Genomic DNA, 17,521 nt, shown 5'->3' with positions numbered 1-17,521 from the left:
GCGGCAAAATTATCTAACCGTCTCTAACTGTTTGAATGAGACGTTTCGATGAAAACTTTCTAATATAAACTTTTGAGCTGTCATCTTTATATACAGCAAGTCAAACAAATACACGCTTTTCTGTAGTTTAAGCCTCCAATTCAGACAGACTATATTCATGTGTTTATGTAATCAGTGGCGCTAAAAACCGTCATTTTCAAAATGTATGGAAGGATGGAACCAGCTTTTACTACTCCGCATTTTATTATCGAAAACCAACAGCAGCAGCATCTTTCTGGCTTAGCAAAACTTTGATTGTTGACAGTTTCAATGTATGTGATACAAACGATCTCTTAAGAAACTCGCCATATGCTCCCTTCCACTTTTTCAACGCAATTTTCTGTTGTTATTATAGCAAGGATAAAGAAAAAAGATCCGTTTGCAGCGTTCTTTTCCCTTTTTTTCTCAAATGAAGAGTTTTCCGCGGTTCAAATAAGAGCCAAATGATAAACTGAGCAAAAGATGAAATTTGTTAATACCTTACGCATGCAATGGCTTCTTCTTTTCTCTTTTGTTGTTATCGTCAATATTTACTACAACTAGAGTTTTATTGTCATCTGCTGTAGTCATCTATTAAGTCGAAATTTTAGCGCACATGTTAAGTGAAAGGATCCGCTGAAAAAGAATAAAGGAAGGGACGAACTTATCCATAAACATACGTATCGAATTTATAGACCGAACCAAATTTTATAGATCAGAAAAAAGATACGTAGCGCATTATAAGAATGCACTATAACGCAAGTCAAAAGATTTATATTTGTAAACAGATGAAGTGGTATATTATTACATCAATAAAGTCTAGTGGTTAATATTGACTGTTGAGACATGGATAAGTATAATATGCACGAGTTGCTATTAAATTGAACGGAGCAAATTTTGATATTAAAAACGGAAAGTGATATATGTATTCAAAACATAAAAGGGAAGGCACAGCCTATGTCCATAGTTATATTATTTTTTTTTACACAATAAACGGTATTATATGTTATCGCCTTTTTGAGCCATGCCACTCAGGGCACGCTCTAATGTTCTTCGAGCTTTTTCTTCTACAAGCTCATGTAACATTCGATCACTATCTATGATCTTTACTCCAGGGGTCGTTTTGGTCAGTTCTTCAAGATAAGAATGTCGATCATCTTCGTCCAATTCCTCAGGCTCACCAACAAATGTATCTTCATTGCACATAAAAGCTCCATTAGATCCATTAGTAGTAGCAGCAGTGTAATCGTTATTATTCTCGCCAATGTTACTGTTATATTCTTGAGAAATTGAAGATGGCATGAATGGAGAACTGGGTTCTAGCAAGCTCATGGTGGCAGACGGAAGGTAGTCGAGCTTTTGAGTGGGCGTTGGTGAGTAGTAGTCGATCTCTACAGAAGAAACAGTGTGATGTCTTTTACTGTTTTGCGATGGATGTGGATGGAAATGAAACAAGTTGGAAGAGTCAATAAATTTATTGTTGTTCATCAGCTTCGCTTCTCGTTCTTGGTGGTAGTTTTTGAAGGATACAATTTCGTTGATGATCATGTCTTTGAGCTCATCGTCATCTTGGCAGAGCTCAAAGTCGTAGTGGCTACGAGGGTAACAAGGTGGTATCAGTGATTCTTCAGCAGGATCGGAAAAAGGCTGCACAAATGGATGAGATAACGCTTTTTCCACTGTGAGCCGTTTTGATGGGTCTAATTCTAATAGATGTTTGAGGAGATGACCTGCATCTGAACTGGCGTTAGGAAAAAGGGTATGGAAGTCAATGGTTTCTGTAGGCGGAGGCGAGCCATTGATGGTGCGAAGCTGCTGAATATGGTTCACAATGTATTCTGAAGGATTCCAAAAGGATATATCTGATGGTACACCTAAAACTCCCAAAATCTTATAAAGTTGGTCAACATGATCTTTTCCTTGAAACAATACTTTTCGTCCCAAGATTTCGGCCAATATACAGCCTACCGACCAGATGTCAACTAGGCGAAACGAATGAAACGTTAGCGTGTAACAGCAGTAGGACAAACATATGAAAGGGATACACAAAAAAGACATACTGGCTTTGCTGTAGTTTTTCAGGCTGATCATGACTTCAGGAGCGCGATACCAACGCGTCGTAACATATTGAGTAAGGTAAGACAAATTGTCGGCTTCATCAAAGCACCTTGCCATGCCAAAGTCACATATTCGAATGTCGCAATCTTTATTGACCAAGATATTTGCTAAGAGGAGTACAAGTTATTAGAGACAATCTGTCAAAAGTAGACGTGTGGTACAAATGACGACTACCTGGTTTGAGGTCCCTATGTATTACATTGGCATTATGGATGTACTTTAAACCAGAGAGCATCTGATATAGAAACCATTGAGCATGTATGGCATCCAAAGGCTGTTGGGAGTGAATGACATCATGCAAACTGGCGTCCATACATCCAAATATAAAATATATCTCCTCTGTCCCAGGAACCATATCCAAATCTAGAAGCTCAATGATCCTCCTGTGGTTGTTGAATAGACGGAGAAGTTTTATTTCGCGTAAGGTTCTCTTGGCAAATAGCCTTTTATCAAATACTCCATAGACTTTCTTAATGGCACAAAATCTTTGGTATTGTAGATCCAAGGCGGAACAAACAGTTCCATACGCCCCTGAGCCTACTTTACGAATAATTCTATACTTGGACTTGACTGTAAATGTCTCTTTGATGTTGTCTTTAGATACAGGAAACGTAACATAATTCGTCAGTGTCATATAATGGATCTATGGGAGAAAGGAAGAGAGAGGCTATGATAAAAGTGCCTTAAAAATAGCGTGATTAAAGTAACACTATGAAAATGGAAAAAAACCAGAAGAGCTTATACGGAATAAATTTTTTTACGATCCTTTTTCTTTCCTAAGGAACTCAGTTTTGGGGGTTTTCATTTTTCCCTTTTCTTCTTCTAGCTGCTAAGCCCAAGCCACGGCTAGCGGTTTAAAACCCCGGTTATATAGTGTGCGGCATATGCGCCACTCAAGGGAGAAACTAATTTAGAACCTAAAACAAGAAAAGTGGCGCATGCAAAAGAGAAATAGAATTACATAAGCGTCCATGAAAATGGATACACAGTGTAGTCTAAAAGAGGGAAAATAAACCTCAGAGTAAGCTTATTCTACGTTGTCCAAAAGGGAGGGCTATAAACCTTGAATCTGCATATCATTAAAAAAGGGGTCTTTACTATATATATTGTTGACTTACCGACCATTACAATGTCCGTACGCATACAACCTTGCCATATGAAGACAAGGAAGTTTCTAATCTCATCTAGTGTCTCTTTGCAGCCTTACAGTCATCTTGGGCTTCTAATTACTATTGTTCTCATGCAATGTACAACACTGTTACTTTCTAGTAGAAACTCCTTACTCCATAAAGTGTACTGTTCAATCGATCTTGTACTGGCAGAAGACGCTCATACCCTACATATTAATACTGTTTCGCTGACGCGATTTGAATAACTAGTTGACCGCAAAATGATGCTGGAGACAATCTATAGATCTGTAATATCCTCTAGCCCTTAATACAGCAAAAAATTGCTTAGACAGAAAAAAATTAAAAAAAAACCAGAAGTCGCATGTAAGTACTGTTGAATAATAGTTTATTCACTTAATTTGTTACAAATCCTTTGGATTTATGAAGGGTCTATGTGGGTGTACAATGTGAAAGGAAATTGAAAGGGGTGGGGGGGATGGGGAGCGGGTTTATTTCTTTCTTTCTCTTACAAACAAGGTATTAAGGTAGGATGGTTTCAATACACTATGGCTAGTATTCTTTTGGACACTGTTTGTAAATTGACTTAACTTTTTTGTTTTGTTGGAGTCTTTCGGTTTGCATTGCCCATAATTTCAAGGTTTCCTCTTTTCTTCTGAGCAGCGGCCATAACACCTTTGGCGGCTTTGGGTTCCATTTCTTCAAAAGATTGCCAAAGATAGTTAGGTAGCTTTTTGGCGCCTGGCAAATCCTGAATCATTTTAGCAATGGTAGGATGTTTGAAACCATAGTAATCAGGACCACTCGCCGAGTTAGAATGATCACGCTTCCTTATTTCATTCGCTTTACGGACGACCGCTGTCCATGCACCTGTAGCGGAATTAGCAACGATGGGTTCTTCAGGTTGATCAGCAGCAGAAATGTGAAATAGAGGGCCTTCTCCACCATCCAGAATAGTAGAGGTGACGATGGTATTGGCATCAGGGTGAATCATGCTGGGGTAAGTTCTGAGACATCAAAACAAGAATTCGAAGAGGTTAAGATGGGTTAAGAGAAATCAAATTGGGGTTGAAAGCATTTGGCTTACCTTTGGACTTTATAGCCGACGGGGAAAATATATCTTTCATTATGGAATGTCTTTCTATCAGTGACGATTTCTCCAAGACAAAGAATAGTAGATACGCCAATGTTTTGAGGTAGTTTGGGATTGCCATTTTCATCCTTTTCAATGGGCTGCACACGGCGGGTTTTCAAGTTGACAGGGTTCACTTTGGATCGTTTGGGAGGGGCAGAGGCGACGGTAGTCGTTGCAGCGTCAGCGGCAGTCGCTTTCTGCTGCTTTTCAGTAGACGCTTTACCCTTGGGCTGTTTCTTCGGACGTTTGGGAGCTTTCGGACGTGGTGCTTGTTCTTCTTGGTCCCTTTGCCTTTTTGGTACTCTTGCATGCGGAGGTGACAGTTGCATTTGCTTGTTTCTCTCGTTACGTCGGTGAGCCAACAAAGATGACAGTATTTCCGCTTGGGTTGCAGCAGAAACTATAATTTTTAGACAGAATCAATGGTACAGGGTCAGATCAAAGTTTTCATTGATGCACAGAAAAAGTTTAATTTCTTTATTAAAAGTTATTGCTACCTTCCGTATCAGAGTCAGAATCACTGGATGAAGATAAAAGATCATCTATATCATCCAGTAGACCATTATCACTGTGGACATCACCATGGTTAGACGCTTTGGTTTCGTGTTGACGACACTGAGCGGATTGCGGTCCACGATGGGTCTTCTTGTGGCTGCGTGAAAAAGGTAATTTTTCAGCTTCCTCAGCTAGAATACTGTGGGGGGTAACACAAATATGCATGAGGCAAACAAAAGTGAGAAAATTTTCATCTTTTTAAGCTTTAGCCAAAAATAGTCTTTTATACTTACAACCTTTCGTACTGGAGATAGCGGATTCTCTTGGCTGCACGAGCGTTCTCGCGCAAAAGTTGCTCCTTTCTCTACAGACAAAATGTGCAAATATGAGCAATGTAAAGTGCACACTTTTCTAACTCTACTCACGCTATTTTCTATACGTACGTTTAATGCTTCATCCAGCTTTCTCTTCATATTAGCGATACTGTTCTTCGTGGCAGTGTTTTTGCGTTGGGCTTGTGATTGGGTACTGCTCGTCTTAGTAAGACCGATAGTAGAGCCGGATGCATCGGAACCTGATGCGGAAGACGAAGGGAGAGCGAGCGCGTCAAGAGGTGCAGTCATTTCAAGTGCTTGAAAATAGTCGATTTTTTTGTTTATTTCGTTCTTGAGACAAAGTAGAAAAATATAGTTGCTTATTTACGATTAATTAAATGTGAGTTATACGCGAAAAAAGAAAGAAAAGCAAAAGGCAAAATCCTTTCTTAAATAATCAAAAAGTGGAAGGAAAGGGAGGGAACTTTTCATATGCATGTAGCGGTTCTTCAATTAAACTTGGCTACTGAAATCACAAGTAACAAACATACAACAACAGTTTACAACCCCTTAAGGGCTGCTGTGGTTGGGAAAAAATAGACAGTCTCAAGCACATGAATGCCATTTTGTCAAGGGCAGTGTCTACATGCTATGGGCGAAACAGGTGGGCTCTTTTTCGTTCCGCTCGTAAACGGGGCCGTTAATAGTAGATTATCTTGAGTTATGCAAGAATACTGTTCGTGTTTACTTTCCATAGAGAAGGCGTTGTCAATCGTATTCAACTTGCTGAGAAAGAGATGATAAGGGAAATACTCTACAGGATACTAACAGGATGGTGGGTGCGTGAACCTAGGCAACCGTTTACAAATGATAGACTCATTTACCAGTACCATCAGTATCTTCATAATTGTTTGTTTGTGATCGTAGGACGGCTGTGACTCCAACGTCCTTTATAGTGTACCTAAGCCAACAATCGAACTCACACTGAGCGCAAAGCGAAAGGTTTTGATGGTAGGTTGATCCAGTTAGAATGTCGGGATGGCACAGAGCCATTCGGACCATGCTTCAAAAACGAATCTCTATCCTATCACTTCACTTCGTGAAGGCTTTTCATGGTCTACTACATACGATCGACAAAACGAAAACCCTGTTTGCATGCTTATGTGTTGTTGGAGGAAATTTTCATGGGGACTTATCGTTACAAAGACAGACAGTTGGCTTTTTTGAAGACATACTACAAAATTATGTGTTACCAACACGTACGGACTTGTTTCCGAGCTAAAAATGAGCACAAACGAAATAAGCTTTCGACATGTTATAAAGAGTGCTCCTGGTTTTATTGTTGCTTTTGCTCTGACGAGAAAAAATAAAATAAAAAATCATTTTGTTTTTCTGAGACGTTTCCATATGACACTCTCTGATCGACTTCCTTGGGATAGCGATAAGCCGTTAAGCTTATCTCAGTTACTAAAGCAGGTATAGAAAACATAAACGAAAGGCAATGCCAGAGTGTCTTTCCTTTTTTTATATATACATATATATATATCTCATGTAACTTTTTTTATTATTATTCTGGCCTATTGGTAAATGCTCGTTCTCCAGTCCATGAAGGCTGTAGACACCATTGTTTCCGATCCTTCCGTGCTCGATAAAATGGCTACTCATCTCAATGGTCTTTTACGAGAAACGGAGCAGGAATCGACACGGCAAATCGATCAAGCGTTGGATTTATTTGATAAATTGTTCCTGAATGCAGAAAAAGCCATGTCATCTAACGCAGATAAACATGTGGTGTCCGTATTAAGACAGCAGATGTGTAGCTTTATTGGGATTACGCTTGGTGTAAAAGAATTCTTGGACCATCAACAGGAGCAACAGCAAGCTCCCAATGTAGAAATGAATAGTGACGATGAGGATGAAGGAGTCAAAAAACTTTCTTTGAATGCGGCTTATGAGAGTCATCAGAACAGAGCTTGGGGCGAAAACAAATCTTATTACGAGCAGAATAACGTAGATATCTACGCTGCTGAAAAGGCCGAACATGAAAAATTGAAACAGCAGTTGGAAGAAGATGAGAGATACTACGAACGTAAACTTGCTGCCGAAGAAGAAGAAGAAGAAGAAGAAGAAGAAGAAGATGATGACGATGAAGGCGACAACGACAACGAAGAAGATGAATATGAAGACGAGGAGGTGGTTGTGGATGAAGTTCAAATCAGTTCCCGTGAGATCGGTTCCCGGGAGATAGTTTCGCGCGGCCTCGGTGACGATGATGGCTTCAAAGTTGTTACGCATCGTCAAAAGAAAAAGAAGAAAGGCACAGTCATTAGCACCAACTTTACTTACAGCAACTATAGGAACAGAAATGACAGAGACGACAATAGCAGAAGACCGCCACCTCGTCACCGTATACGCGTTCGAGAATTCTGCCCTGACTATTTGGAGCGCTTGCCAAGCGAAACATTTTGCATCCCTGTCTTTTTCCCTTCTGAAGAAAGTTATGCTGTAAGTAGTCATTTCTGAATTCACTTTTTTCTATGTGTATGTATCGATGGGATAAGGTTAACCAATGACACTTTCTTTCTCTGTTTATAGCTGTTCCAATCTGCTTTGTCAACTGCTAAAGAAACTCTTTATATATGCGTCTATTCAATGACTGACAATGATACCGCTGATATATTGGTAGATGCCAAAAAACGCGGAGTAGACGTCAGAGTGATCACGGACAATGACCAAATGGATGTAGCCAAAGGCTCAGATGTAGTACGACTAAACGAGCAATTCAATATCCCCTTCAAGCACGACAATAGGTATTTCTTTTTTCCAGAATAAATTAGTGGTGGCGCTGAATATAGCCTTCTCAGACTCAACTCTATTGCTTTTACATAGTGAACAATTCATGCACAACAAATTTGCTGTGATAGATAATAAAACGATCATCACAGGCAGTTTCAATTGGTCCATAGGGTAACTGCATTGCAGCTTTTACTATAATACTGTTACACACCTTTCTATTACGAGTACTAACATATTACTGTCTCTATCAGTGCACGTTACAGGAATAGAGAAAACATCGTTGTTACAAACATTCCATCTGTGGTTCGAGCTTTCGCCGACGAATTTCACAGGCTCTGGCAAATCTATTAGAAGTGTAGTCGCTCATGTATTTAACAATTTTTGTTATACCTAAATTTTTAAAATATTTGCGATGTTTCGACATGTATGTATCTACATAGTCATGGATAAAGCTATAACAGAAATGGTGTAGATGAATAAACTTTTTTTTTTTCGAACAAGCACACTTTCTCATCCAATGATGACGAACAGCGAGCAATAATGAAAAAAATCCATAGTCCAAAAAAGTTAAATTATACGCCAATATTAATATAGTAGTGTTTAATGATCCACCATTGTCGCTAAAGTTTTTGTCAATATAGACCCGAATGTACGAAATGAAAGAAAGGTGAGCGCTTGTAAATAAATGTAGGACTGACGAGAAGTAGTCATCATTAGTGGTAGCCTTAGCAATCATGACAAAATAGACTTGTCAATAGATGGCCTCAAGTTATCTATTCCATTCTTTGCTCTATCCATCGACAGCCCGTGGGCTAATATTTAGATACGTCTCGGAAAAATAACTGTGCCATGAGACTCCGATGATGAATGCTAAACCTTTGGGTAGTAATAAGGAATATCTTTTTTTCATGAAAAATGCCCCATCAATTAGAGGGGACGAGAAAAAAGTTTTGTATCGATAATGATGACGAATTTAAACTATCTAAATGTTGAATTGAAATATGCTTGATGGCTGCTGCAAAATCATGTTGACCGTACAGCTTATAACATCTATGCATCAACTACCCATACTTTCGTACCTTAGCGTCAGTGATTAATTAGAACGAAGCCTTCGCCTTAAGCGGTGTTCAGTTTCTCGAAGTTTCCGGATCTCACAATTACGTAGGATAACCCAAGTTACGTCGTAAACACAGCAAATGAAACGATTCCCTTTGTTGGAAGCCCCAAATTTCCAGTAATTGCTCGAAACGAGAATGGGCTGCATAAATTTAGGCCACGACTTCCCAAAATGGCATGATAAGAGTTCTCGAAGGCACATGGAACTTCTCCGATTTTCCAGAAGTTTATGCGTGATAAATGAGAGAAGAATATAAATATCCAAGCAAGCTGCTAGCAGTTGCTTCTTCATCAATTCATTCAAACACAGTAATTCTAGCAACAAAAGTAATTCAACAAAATGGCTCTTTCTCAACGTGTATTCTCTGAAGCTCTCCGTGATATGCAACGTGCAATGGCCGTCTTTGACCATCCCTTCTTTAACGGTGTCCGAGGTTCCTGGCTTTCAAATCGCCCAGGTGGTTTTAGTTCCAATGTAGGTGACGACCTCATGTCCTCTTCTCGTTTCCCCGTTACTGATCTCAAAGAAACACCAACCAACTACGAGTTGGTCGCTGAATTGCCGGGCTATGAGAAGAAGGATGTCAAGATTGAATTGACGGATAGCCGTACTCTGCTTTTGAAGGCTTCCAAGAACGAAGAACATGAAAGCAGATCTACTCCAATGGAGGATGTTACTCCTCAAGCAGAAGAAGAAAACAAGAAGACCGAATCTGTCAACGACGAGCAACAATTAACCAAGAAGGAAGAAGCTGGTGAACTTGCTCAAAGGAATGAAGACGGTCATACTTGGTGGGTAAAGGAACGTGTTTCTGGTTCAATCACAAGGTCCTTTGTTTTCCCTACACCCATTCCTGCTGAAGGCATCAAGGCTTCCTTTGAGAATGGTCTTCTTAAAGTAACCATTCCCAAGGCAACAGAGCAACAAGCCAAGCAAATCAACATTGATTAAAGAATATCAAGCTCTTGATTATTATTTAGTCGATTCGTTTCATTCTCTATTTATTGAATTAGCTTCATTCTCTATTTATTGAACTAGCTTCATTCTCTATTTATCTTTTCAACTTCTCAGTGACCATACCCTAAGACTCAAATAAAAATTTAAATAAACATTGATTCGTTTCTATGTATTTATTATAGAATCTCTCTCCAGTATTCATTCATTTATTTCTCATTGAAATGAATTCAATTAGACGCGCAGTGTAATACGAAAGCATCATAAGAAAGGCATTTATAAAAAAGTTCAATTGTGTAACTTCTTTGTTCTGACGGTCGTTTTTGGACCTCACAACCCAAAATGATGCTTGAGCAGAGATGTTTCTCATTGAGTAAGAAGGCATATGTCTCGATGCTTCTTTTCCGTTTTATTGCCCTCCCTATATTACGCCGCCGCCGTGAAGAATAGAACCGTGCCCAGGTTAAAAGTGTGATCGTCACGACTTTCCTCCTCCTATTTCCCTCCACTTCTCCATTGTTCAGGTTTTTTTTTTTTTTTTTTTTTTTTTTTTGGGCTTTTTTTACCATTTCTTTTCTTTTTTGTTGGTTTATTCAAAAACTCTTGCCTTCTTTTTTCTTATTGTCAACAATTAAACCAATATGTTTTGGAGATTTGGATTCAATAATTCAACTTTGGAAACTTTATTAGAAAAGGACAATGTCACTTTAGAAGAAGTTTTAGAAGAAGATGATATTCTTCAAGAAGCAAAATCCCAAAATCCCAAACTTGTTGATTTGTAAATATTTGTTGTAGTTGACGGATGGACACGCGAAATGGGTCGAATCTTACACTACTTTTTCTCTTTTTTTAACTTTATCCGTTAGCCTTTCCAAAACGGAGCGTATTGAAAGCTTATTGAATTACATTACGGCAACTGATTTAGACGAGAGCAAAAAGTTCAAGTATGTTGTTTGTGTATAATATATATATATATATATATATGTGTGTGTGTATGTGCGTGCATATATATTTATATCGAAAAGAATGGGAAAAGCATGACGTTTGTCAATGATGTGCTTTGGTGTTGTTGTTGTTAACAGTACGTGTTCTCATGTTGTTTACATGTATGTAGATACCCTTTCATTGCCAGTGAGATTATTGCATGTGAAATACAACCTCTTATCGATGCTATTGTCATTGATCATAAGGATGAATTATTGACACCTTTTTGGTCCTATTTGAATACACCTGCTTTACCAAGACAGCGTGCTTCTCCTACCGACGACAGGACCAGCAACAGCCATAAAAATCAGCCTGACACTAAAACGGAACAAGACAGAGAAGAGTCAACAGAGAAGGAAGCCCAGGAAGCCGTCAAAGAGCATAAGGGGCAAGTGTTAGATAAAGAGACACGATTAGAGGAGCAGCAGAGTACACAAAATACCGATATCAGTGAACTAAAACAGGAGAGAAAAGACGAATTGGAAGAGGAACAACACACACAGCAACAAAAGCTTGACCATGGATTAGACTCTTTACAAGCATCTTATTTCTGTAAAACAATAGGTGTTCTATTGTCAAAATATCCTGTTGAGGTAATGTCTCTGCTAGGCAAAGATCTTTCTTTTGTATAACAAAGATGTTGAAACTTTTTCTCTCTATTCATAGATGATGGCATTTATACAATCAGATGCCAAGAACTTGGATAAAATACTAGGACATTTACACACTTCTGCTATTATGGATTTATTGCTGACGTTGGTCAGAATGGAAGAATTACCAGAGGGAAAAGGAGTAGTAAAGGTAGGAAGGAGCCTTGGACATGTTTGCGTAATGTAGGGAATGGTTGACCTGGAGTTTCACCATAAATTATCCATTACAGTGGTTAAGTGATCATAAGCTGCTCGAAAACTTAATTGAACGATTAGATCCATACCTTGATACTGAAGTAAACAAAGATTTTATACTGAACTCAAAAGATATGCATGCAAAAAACGACTTACCTCAGAGTATCATTCTAGGAACATTCCATTGCACAACAATGTATTTGTGAAATTATTCGTATGTCACAGACCAGTTTACCAGACTCGCCTAGCATAGGCATGAATGACTTGATCATGAATTTGAAAAGGTTTGTATATATCTATATATATATATATAAACTAAGTACGAGCAACATGGGTTTCAAGTAACACTCACCTACTTGACACATGACAGTGAGGCGACCATGAGAAAACTCGTCAAGTACATGTTGGATCCTGAGGCACCGAATGCTACATCTACACTGATCAATGGTGTGTCGATTATTATTGATATGATTCGACATAACAATAGTGATTTAGAAAATGACCCAGCCGTTATTGCACTTTATGAATATCAACAACAACAACAACAACATCAACAGCAGCAGTCAATGAACAATGAGACTGACGCACCGCTTACCTCATCTTCACTCATGCCCACCCTCAACAATGAATCATCTTCAGTTTCTTTAGCTGAAATGTTGAAAGTCATGGGAGATCATGTGCCTGAATTAACCCACTTATTACTCAAACCAAGATCTGTCAAGGGGCCTATTCGCATGACATTGGGTGAAGTGGAACCTTTAGGATTTGAGCGATTAAAGATTTGTGAATTATTTGCTGAACTATTACATTGTTCCAATATGTCTAATTTGAACAATTTCAATCAACAAATACAAAATCAGCATCAGCAGCAGTCCAGGAAACAGGATGAAGAGGAAGAAACTACGGCTACGACAACAACTGATACTACACCACCCCCATTATCCAATGTGACAAAGCAAGAAGAAGAGTTGTCAGTGGGCGATTATCTCAAGTCTAAATTTGTTGAGAATCGTACGATGCCCATTTGCGTTGATTTATTCTTTGCTTTCCCTTGGAACAACTTTTTACATTATGTCATTTATGATATGCTTCATCAAGTGTTTAATGGTCGAATGGATGTTGGGTTGAATAGAAATCTGGCTATTTCTATTCTAAAAGATGGCCAATTGACGGATAAAATTGTGATTGCACAAAAAGCGAATGACGAAGAATGGTAAGAAAATCTTGGGAAGAAAAGGAGAGACAGATTTTTATTGACACCCCCCCCACTATGTCTGTCATCTAGTGCTAAACCAAAGGGTATGCGCGCTGGTTATATGGGGCATTTAACCTTCATTTCCGATGAGATTATGAAGTTATTCGAAGGATATCCTGAAACCATTGTTGTGAATATCAAAGATGATATTGATATGGAAGGCTGGAACCATTACTGTCATCATGAATTGAAACAAACGAAAGAAAGAGATCAGTTACCCTTAGGCGGTTTGAGACCGAATGATGACGATGAATTGGATTTACCTCAAACGGATGATGATGAAGAACTGGACGATGACGATGATGATGATGACGTCGATGACGATGATGAAGAAGACGAAGAGGAGAAGGAAGAGGATGAAGACGACGAAGATGTGTTGAGCGGAATATCTGATGGCAGAAGACAATACTCACGTTTCTTGAGTCGAAACAATAATGAAGCATTTGATGATGACGAAGAAGAAGCCGAGCATTGGATAAGCGGCCGTGATGATTTCAATAAAGAATACACATACAATGTTACAAGCTACGGTATGAATGGTCATGGTGGCAGTAGCAGTAGCAGTAGCAGTAGTAGAAGTAGTAACGCGGGCAATATTCACCATGAGAATGAAGAAGAATACGATAGTGACCCTGAAGAAGCGGAGGATGATAGTATCACGCCAGATTGGACTAGAAACTTCAATAAATATACACCACCCAATACACTTCGACGTATCGTCAGTTATAATATAGACCGTCAAGCTGATTTAGAAGACGAAGAAGATTACGATGATGAATTCGATCATTTAGCAGATGCAGAAGAATTGGAAAGAAGAGCGGCTCTTCGAAATGCTACTTACAAAATCGCTTCTTCTCTTAATAACGAAGGCGAAAAGGAGAATATTTACGAGGATGATAGTGACGGTGAGGACCGTGTATCTGTTATGCACAATCTGCAGCAAACTGCAGACGATGACGATGATGAGTTTGGTGAATTTGAAAGTGCTGATGACCAATCTCAGCATTGGGACGATTTAACCAGTAACATGAACAGTATGGATTTACAGAGAGAAACTATAGTCGTCGCTTCAGCGCCTCCTCCTTCCGTAATAGCTACTACAACTACTACGCAGAATGAAGCTAAGCCTGTTGTCGAAGATCACTTCGTTCGTGCCGTCAAAACGAAAGAAGAGCGTATAAACCAACCGTATCCTTCCCAATCAAAACAAAGCCTTGATGAAGAAAGTGAACAAGAAGGAGAAGTTTAAGACAGCAGTACTATATATATGAGACTTTTATTCCATTGTTTTAACCGGTACATACAGGCCTCTTGGATCTGGTTATTTTATTTTTTTTTTATTTCTGTTATTCGTCGTGCTTATCCTCTTACCCCTTCGCTTACCATCTTATAATAATTTATATACTAATCTGGTTTTTTGTTATGCTGCTTTCTTACAAGTATTCATATGATATAATAAACTTTTTCTTTTTGATTTGTTAGTATATAGTAATATAATGGACAATGTCCATGGTGAGTTGATGGCGAAAGGGCCCCCCACCTTCCTTTCTGAAACAACGCTGTGTAGGAAGCCTAATCTATTGTATTACCGTATATGGTTAATTTATTCCAAAAATGGCTAATTTTTTGCACTTTCCTTCTTAACCAATCGGTTAATCTGTTGCCTTTTCCGGAAAATTATCGAAATGAGTTTATTTTTGATTACTTTTTTTTCGCTTCAGATTCGAACTGTTTTTAAACAAAATAAGACTTCTTCATTATATAAAATTGGACAAACTTGGCGATCCGTTTTAAACACTTCCTAGAATAAAACGGGACTGATGGCAGCTGTTCAGCCTAAAGCACCTTTAGGAGTGAGAGCATAGCAGCCTAAATAACCCTTCTTTTACATATTTTCGTCTTAGAGCCCCTTTTGAAGAGCTAAAATATAGACCTTATTGAATGTAAAGCTCTGCTAGCAGATTCTGTTAAGCATACGGAAATAACTTTTACGCCATTCCAATACATCAAAGAGTAATAGAGTGATAATTGTTGTCATCTATACTACTCTCACTTTTACCTCTTTTTTTTTGTTTATTCATCTTTTTCTTTTTTCTTAAAAGTTACTTAGATTCGTATACTCTTATGACACGGCATAAGCTCTATGCCGAAGCTGAGTCTCTTATAAATGAAAAGAAGAAAGCAAAATTAGCTGCTCCCGATGATGAAACTGCCGAAAGTTGAAAGAAGATTGAGAAGTATGAATTCCTAGTATTGCTTATGTCTACTGAAAACTTACAATATACTGTAAATATTGTATCAAGCCAAAAAACCCAAAGTTTCCAAGAGTGTTTTTAAAGGTAAGAAACGTGCAAAACAGACATTCTTTTTTTTCTGAAATCTACCACGCTTCCAATACAAAGTTCCGATAATGTATCGGATCTAAGTAGTATACCGAGATTTTGTCCCATATGTACAAAGGGTAATCAGCAGGAAGCCAAATATCATTAATAAATGATAGAGTAGGATCTTCAGAGACTAAACGCGAGTATACATTTTATCAATAATATATCCAAAAATATTGTACTCAGAATCCCAATTTTTTGTTCTTTAATCTGAAAAACACCTCAATGCTGTCCAAAACTGAACCGAAACGACTGTACATAGCTACCATAACAATACAAAAGAAGGAAAATGAAGCAGCAGTCCTTGTTTCCCCACGAATAGGTGGTATCTGAAATACATGCTCTCTGTATCAAAGGCTTTGATGACACACGCTTATGGGATGAAAAAAAAGCAAACAAAAAATAAATAAAAATAACTCAGTATGCTTTGTATAACTGCGCTCGTATTCCGTGCTATATCATCACATGCAAATTGACAACGCACAATCATGTGTTCGCATGTTTCCAATTTCTCAGCTTTTGGGTGAGCTTTTTCACGCTTATTACCGCGCGCCTTAAATACCAAAGCTTTGAAGTAGACACGTCTATGTTATGCTTGAGCAGAATCATACTGAAAAGTGGGGTGCGGGTGGGGTTTAGCTCGTCGGAATTCCGCAGTAAAATCATATGAAAACCTTTTTTTGACTCATTCGGGAAAAAGCGCATTTGCACATCACTATATCATCTCAGCCTCATGTAGTGCCTCTTTATGTAACTATAGTTTAAAAGTTGAAACCAATGCTCATATTATACGCTTGACTCTTGATGTGAGAAAAAAAAAAGATATTAGTATATTGCTTTTCCACAGAGTAGATTTTGTTATCTGTAAACGATGCCTAACAGTTATTCTTTCGCATTCTTTATCACAAGATGTAATCGCCTAAACAGCTATTTGGCCCCACACATATACAGCCGCAGACTCAGTTAAATCAACATTTTAGACCAACACATGTGTAACTAAATGAGCAGATTGAAACCGTCGCTTCGTAGTTGGGATATTGTATATTACTTTATACGGTAAAAACTAAGCCGCAGAACAAATGCACAAAGAAGGTTTTTGAAAACGTTTAACAAGCCCACGTTCCGAAGCATGTTGTCATAGTACAAGTTTCTTAATAAAGACGTGGCTGTATTAGGCAAGGTTGGGCTTATTATGTATACTGTTATTGCACGAAACACGACGAAGATGTCGCGTACCTGTTCTCCATTTGATCTTCTGCAAAATACTGAGTTTCTTCTTACGAATACAGTCAAGCCAAAAGGAAGGAAGAAGGATATAACAATTAGGCTTAAAGCACTCTGCCCTGATCTGATCTTTAAAATTATGAAACCTGTTTGTAAGAAACAAGAAAGTGAAACTTTAAAAAACCAGATATGACTAAGATGCAATTCATTCGTTATCTTGTCATTATTATCAACCATCTGTTATAATGTTTATTGCTTGTCAAAACAAGGCTTTATGCGCGTATCCAAACGAACAAGTCAAGAGATGACATACACATACATACATACATGCATATTAAGAATAAGCAACATGAAGAATAAAAACTTTGCTAACCCCAGGTTGGGCTGATTTCAATTCGTTCGTTATCCTGGTTTAAAATTCCAGTCTGAATTTCACAGATTTTGATTGGCTTACATAAGGAACAATTATTTGAGCCAATTGACATCTGCTTCTGTTGGGAAAACAGAGGCGACAAACCAGGTAATAAAGAAAAAAAAAAAAAATTGACAATTTGACATTTTTTTCAATGTTCTATTTCTTTCCCTTTTCTTTTCCCTTTTATTTTGACATAACACACCCTTTCCTATCCCTCTTTCCTTTTAACCTTCCTTCATAACTGTTATTAAGCTTATTTTATTTTTTGTTCTTTTATTACATTAATTGTCAACATTTTGCAGGGATTTGACTTGCTGGAAACGAAAAGAAAAGAAAGAGA

At 38.2% G+C, this 17,521-nt stretch overlaps 6 protein-coding genes across 6 annotated transcripts; 3 read left to right on the top strand and 3 right to left on the bottom strand.

Moving 5' to 3' along the window:
* Positions 1–547: 547 nt before the first annotated feature.
* On the bottom strand, positions 548–2,289 carry BDF20DRAFT_54124 (kinase-like domain-containing protein). The gene has a single exon (XM_053075703.1). The coding sequence runs from the start codon at positions 2,191–2,193 to the stop codon at positions 1,018–1,020; it is 1,176 nt and encodes a 391-aa protein (XP_052940900.1). The 5' UTR covers positions 2,194–2,289; the 3' UTR covers positions 548–1,017.
* On the bottom strand, positions 2,079–2,894 carry BDF20DRAFT_845668 (kinase-like domain-containing protein). The gene has a single exon (XM_053079697.1). The coding sequence runs from the start codon at positions 2,768–2,770 to the stop codon at positions 2,225–2,227; it is 546 nt and encodes a 181-aa protein (XP_052940899.1). The 5' UTR covers positions 2,771–2,894; the 3' UTR covers positions 2,079–2,224.
* A 955-nt stretch (positions 2,895–3,849) lies between these two features.
* Positions 3,850–5,116, bottom strand: BDF20DRAFT_967864 (F/Y rich C-terminus-domain-containing protein; the record flags this gene model as incomplete). Its single annotated transcript, XM_053084987.1, has 3 exons — positions 4,896–5,116; positions 4,351–4,798; positions 3,850–4,270 (listed from the first exon to the last, which is right to left on the bottom strand). The coding sequence occupies exons 2-3, from the start codon at positions 4,725–4,727 to the stop codon at positions 3,850–3,852; spliced, it is 798 nt and encodes a 265-aa protein (XP_052940898.1). The 5' UTR covers positions 4,728–4,798; positions 4,896–5,116.
* A 1,498-nt stretch (positions 5,117–6,614) lies between these two features.
* On the top strand, positions 6,615–8,354 carry BDF20DRAFT_904186 (uncharacterized protein; the record flags this gene model as incomplete). Its single annotated transcript, XM_053082998.1, has 5 exons — positions 6,615–6,683; positions 6,810–7,712; positions 7,803–8,017; positions 8,097–8,174; positions 8,255–8,354. 5 exons carry the CDS (start codon positions 6,615–6,617, stop codon positions 8,352–8,354), a joined length of 1,365 nt encoding a protein of 454 aa, XP_052940897.1.
* Positions 8,355–9,459: 1,105 nt separating this feature from the next.
* BDF20DRAFT_967860 (HSP20-like chaperone) lies at positions 9,460–10,309 on the top strand (the record flags this gene model as incomplete). The annotated part of the gene is made up of 2 exons (XM_053084986.1): positions 9,460–9,792; positions 9,862–10,309. The coding sequence occupies 2 exons, from the start codon at positions 9,460–9,462 to the stop codon at positions 10,069–10,071; spliced, it is 543 nt and encodes a 180-aa protein (XP_052940896.1). The 3' UTR covers positions 10,072–10,309.
* A 331-nt stretch (positions 10,310–10,640) lies between these two features.
* Positions 10,641–14,736, top strand: BDF20DRAFT_967857 (SIT4 phosphatase-associated protein-domain-containing protein). Its single transcript, XM_053084985.1, has 11 exons — positions 10,641–10,852; positions 10,941–11,018; positions 11,189–11,651; positions 11,725–11,859; positions 11,939–12,004; positions 12,078–12,187; positions 12,274–12,412; positions 12,482–13,116; positions 13,189–13,471; positions 13,514–14,057; positions 14,253–14,736. The coding sequence occupies exons 1-11, from the start codon at positions 10,716–10,718 to the stop codon at positions 14,405–14,407; spliced, it is 2,745 nt and encodes a 914-aa protein (XP_052940895.1). The 5' UTR covers positions 10,641–10,715; the 3' UTR covers positions 14,408–14,736.
* Positions 14,737–17,521: the final 2,785 nt, after the last annotated feature.

This window comes from Mycotypha africana, assembly GCF_025528875.1.
Source record: "Mycotypha africana strain NRRL 2978 chromosome Unknown BDF20scaffold_1, whole genome shotgun sequence".
NCBI lineage: Eukaryota > Fungi > Mucoromycota > Mucoromycetes > Mucorales > Mycotyphaceae > Mycotypha > Mycotypha africana.
The sequence above is the reverse complement of the archived record's forward strand: the minus strand, read 5'-3'. Positions and strand labels throughout refer to the sequence as shown.

Bases quoted from the DNA above. Each gene is read 5' to 3' on its own strand.
- BDF20DRAFT_967857 (XM_053084985.1), top strand. From the start codon at position 10,716: ATGTTTTGGAGATTTGGATTCAATAATTCAACTTTGGAAACTTTATTA. The intron at 11,860-11,938 runs GTAGGAAGGAGC...TATCCATTACAG, and splicing joins AGGGAAAAGGAGTAGTAAAG to TGGTTAAGTGATCATAAGCT. The intron at 12,188-12,273 runs GTTTGTATATAT...GACACATGACAG, and splicing joins TTGATCATGAATTTGAAAAG to TGAGGCGACCATGAGAAAAC.
- BDF20DRAFT_54124 (XM_053075703.1), bottom strand. From the start codon at position 2,193: ATGGCAAGGTGCTTTGATGAAGCCGACAATTTGTCTTACCTTACTCAA.
- BDF20DRAFT_845668 (XM_053079697.1), bottom strand. From the start codon at position 2,770: ATGACACTGACGAATTATGTTACGTTTCCTGTATCTAAAGACAACATC.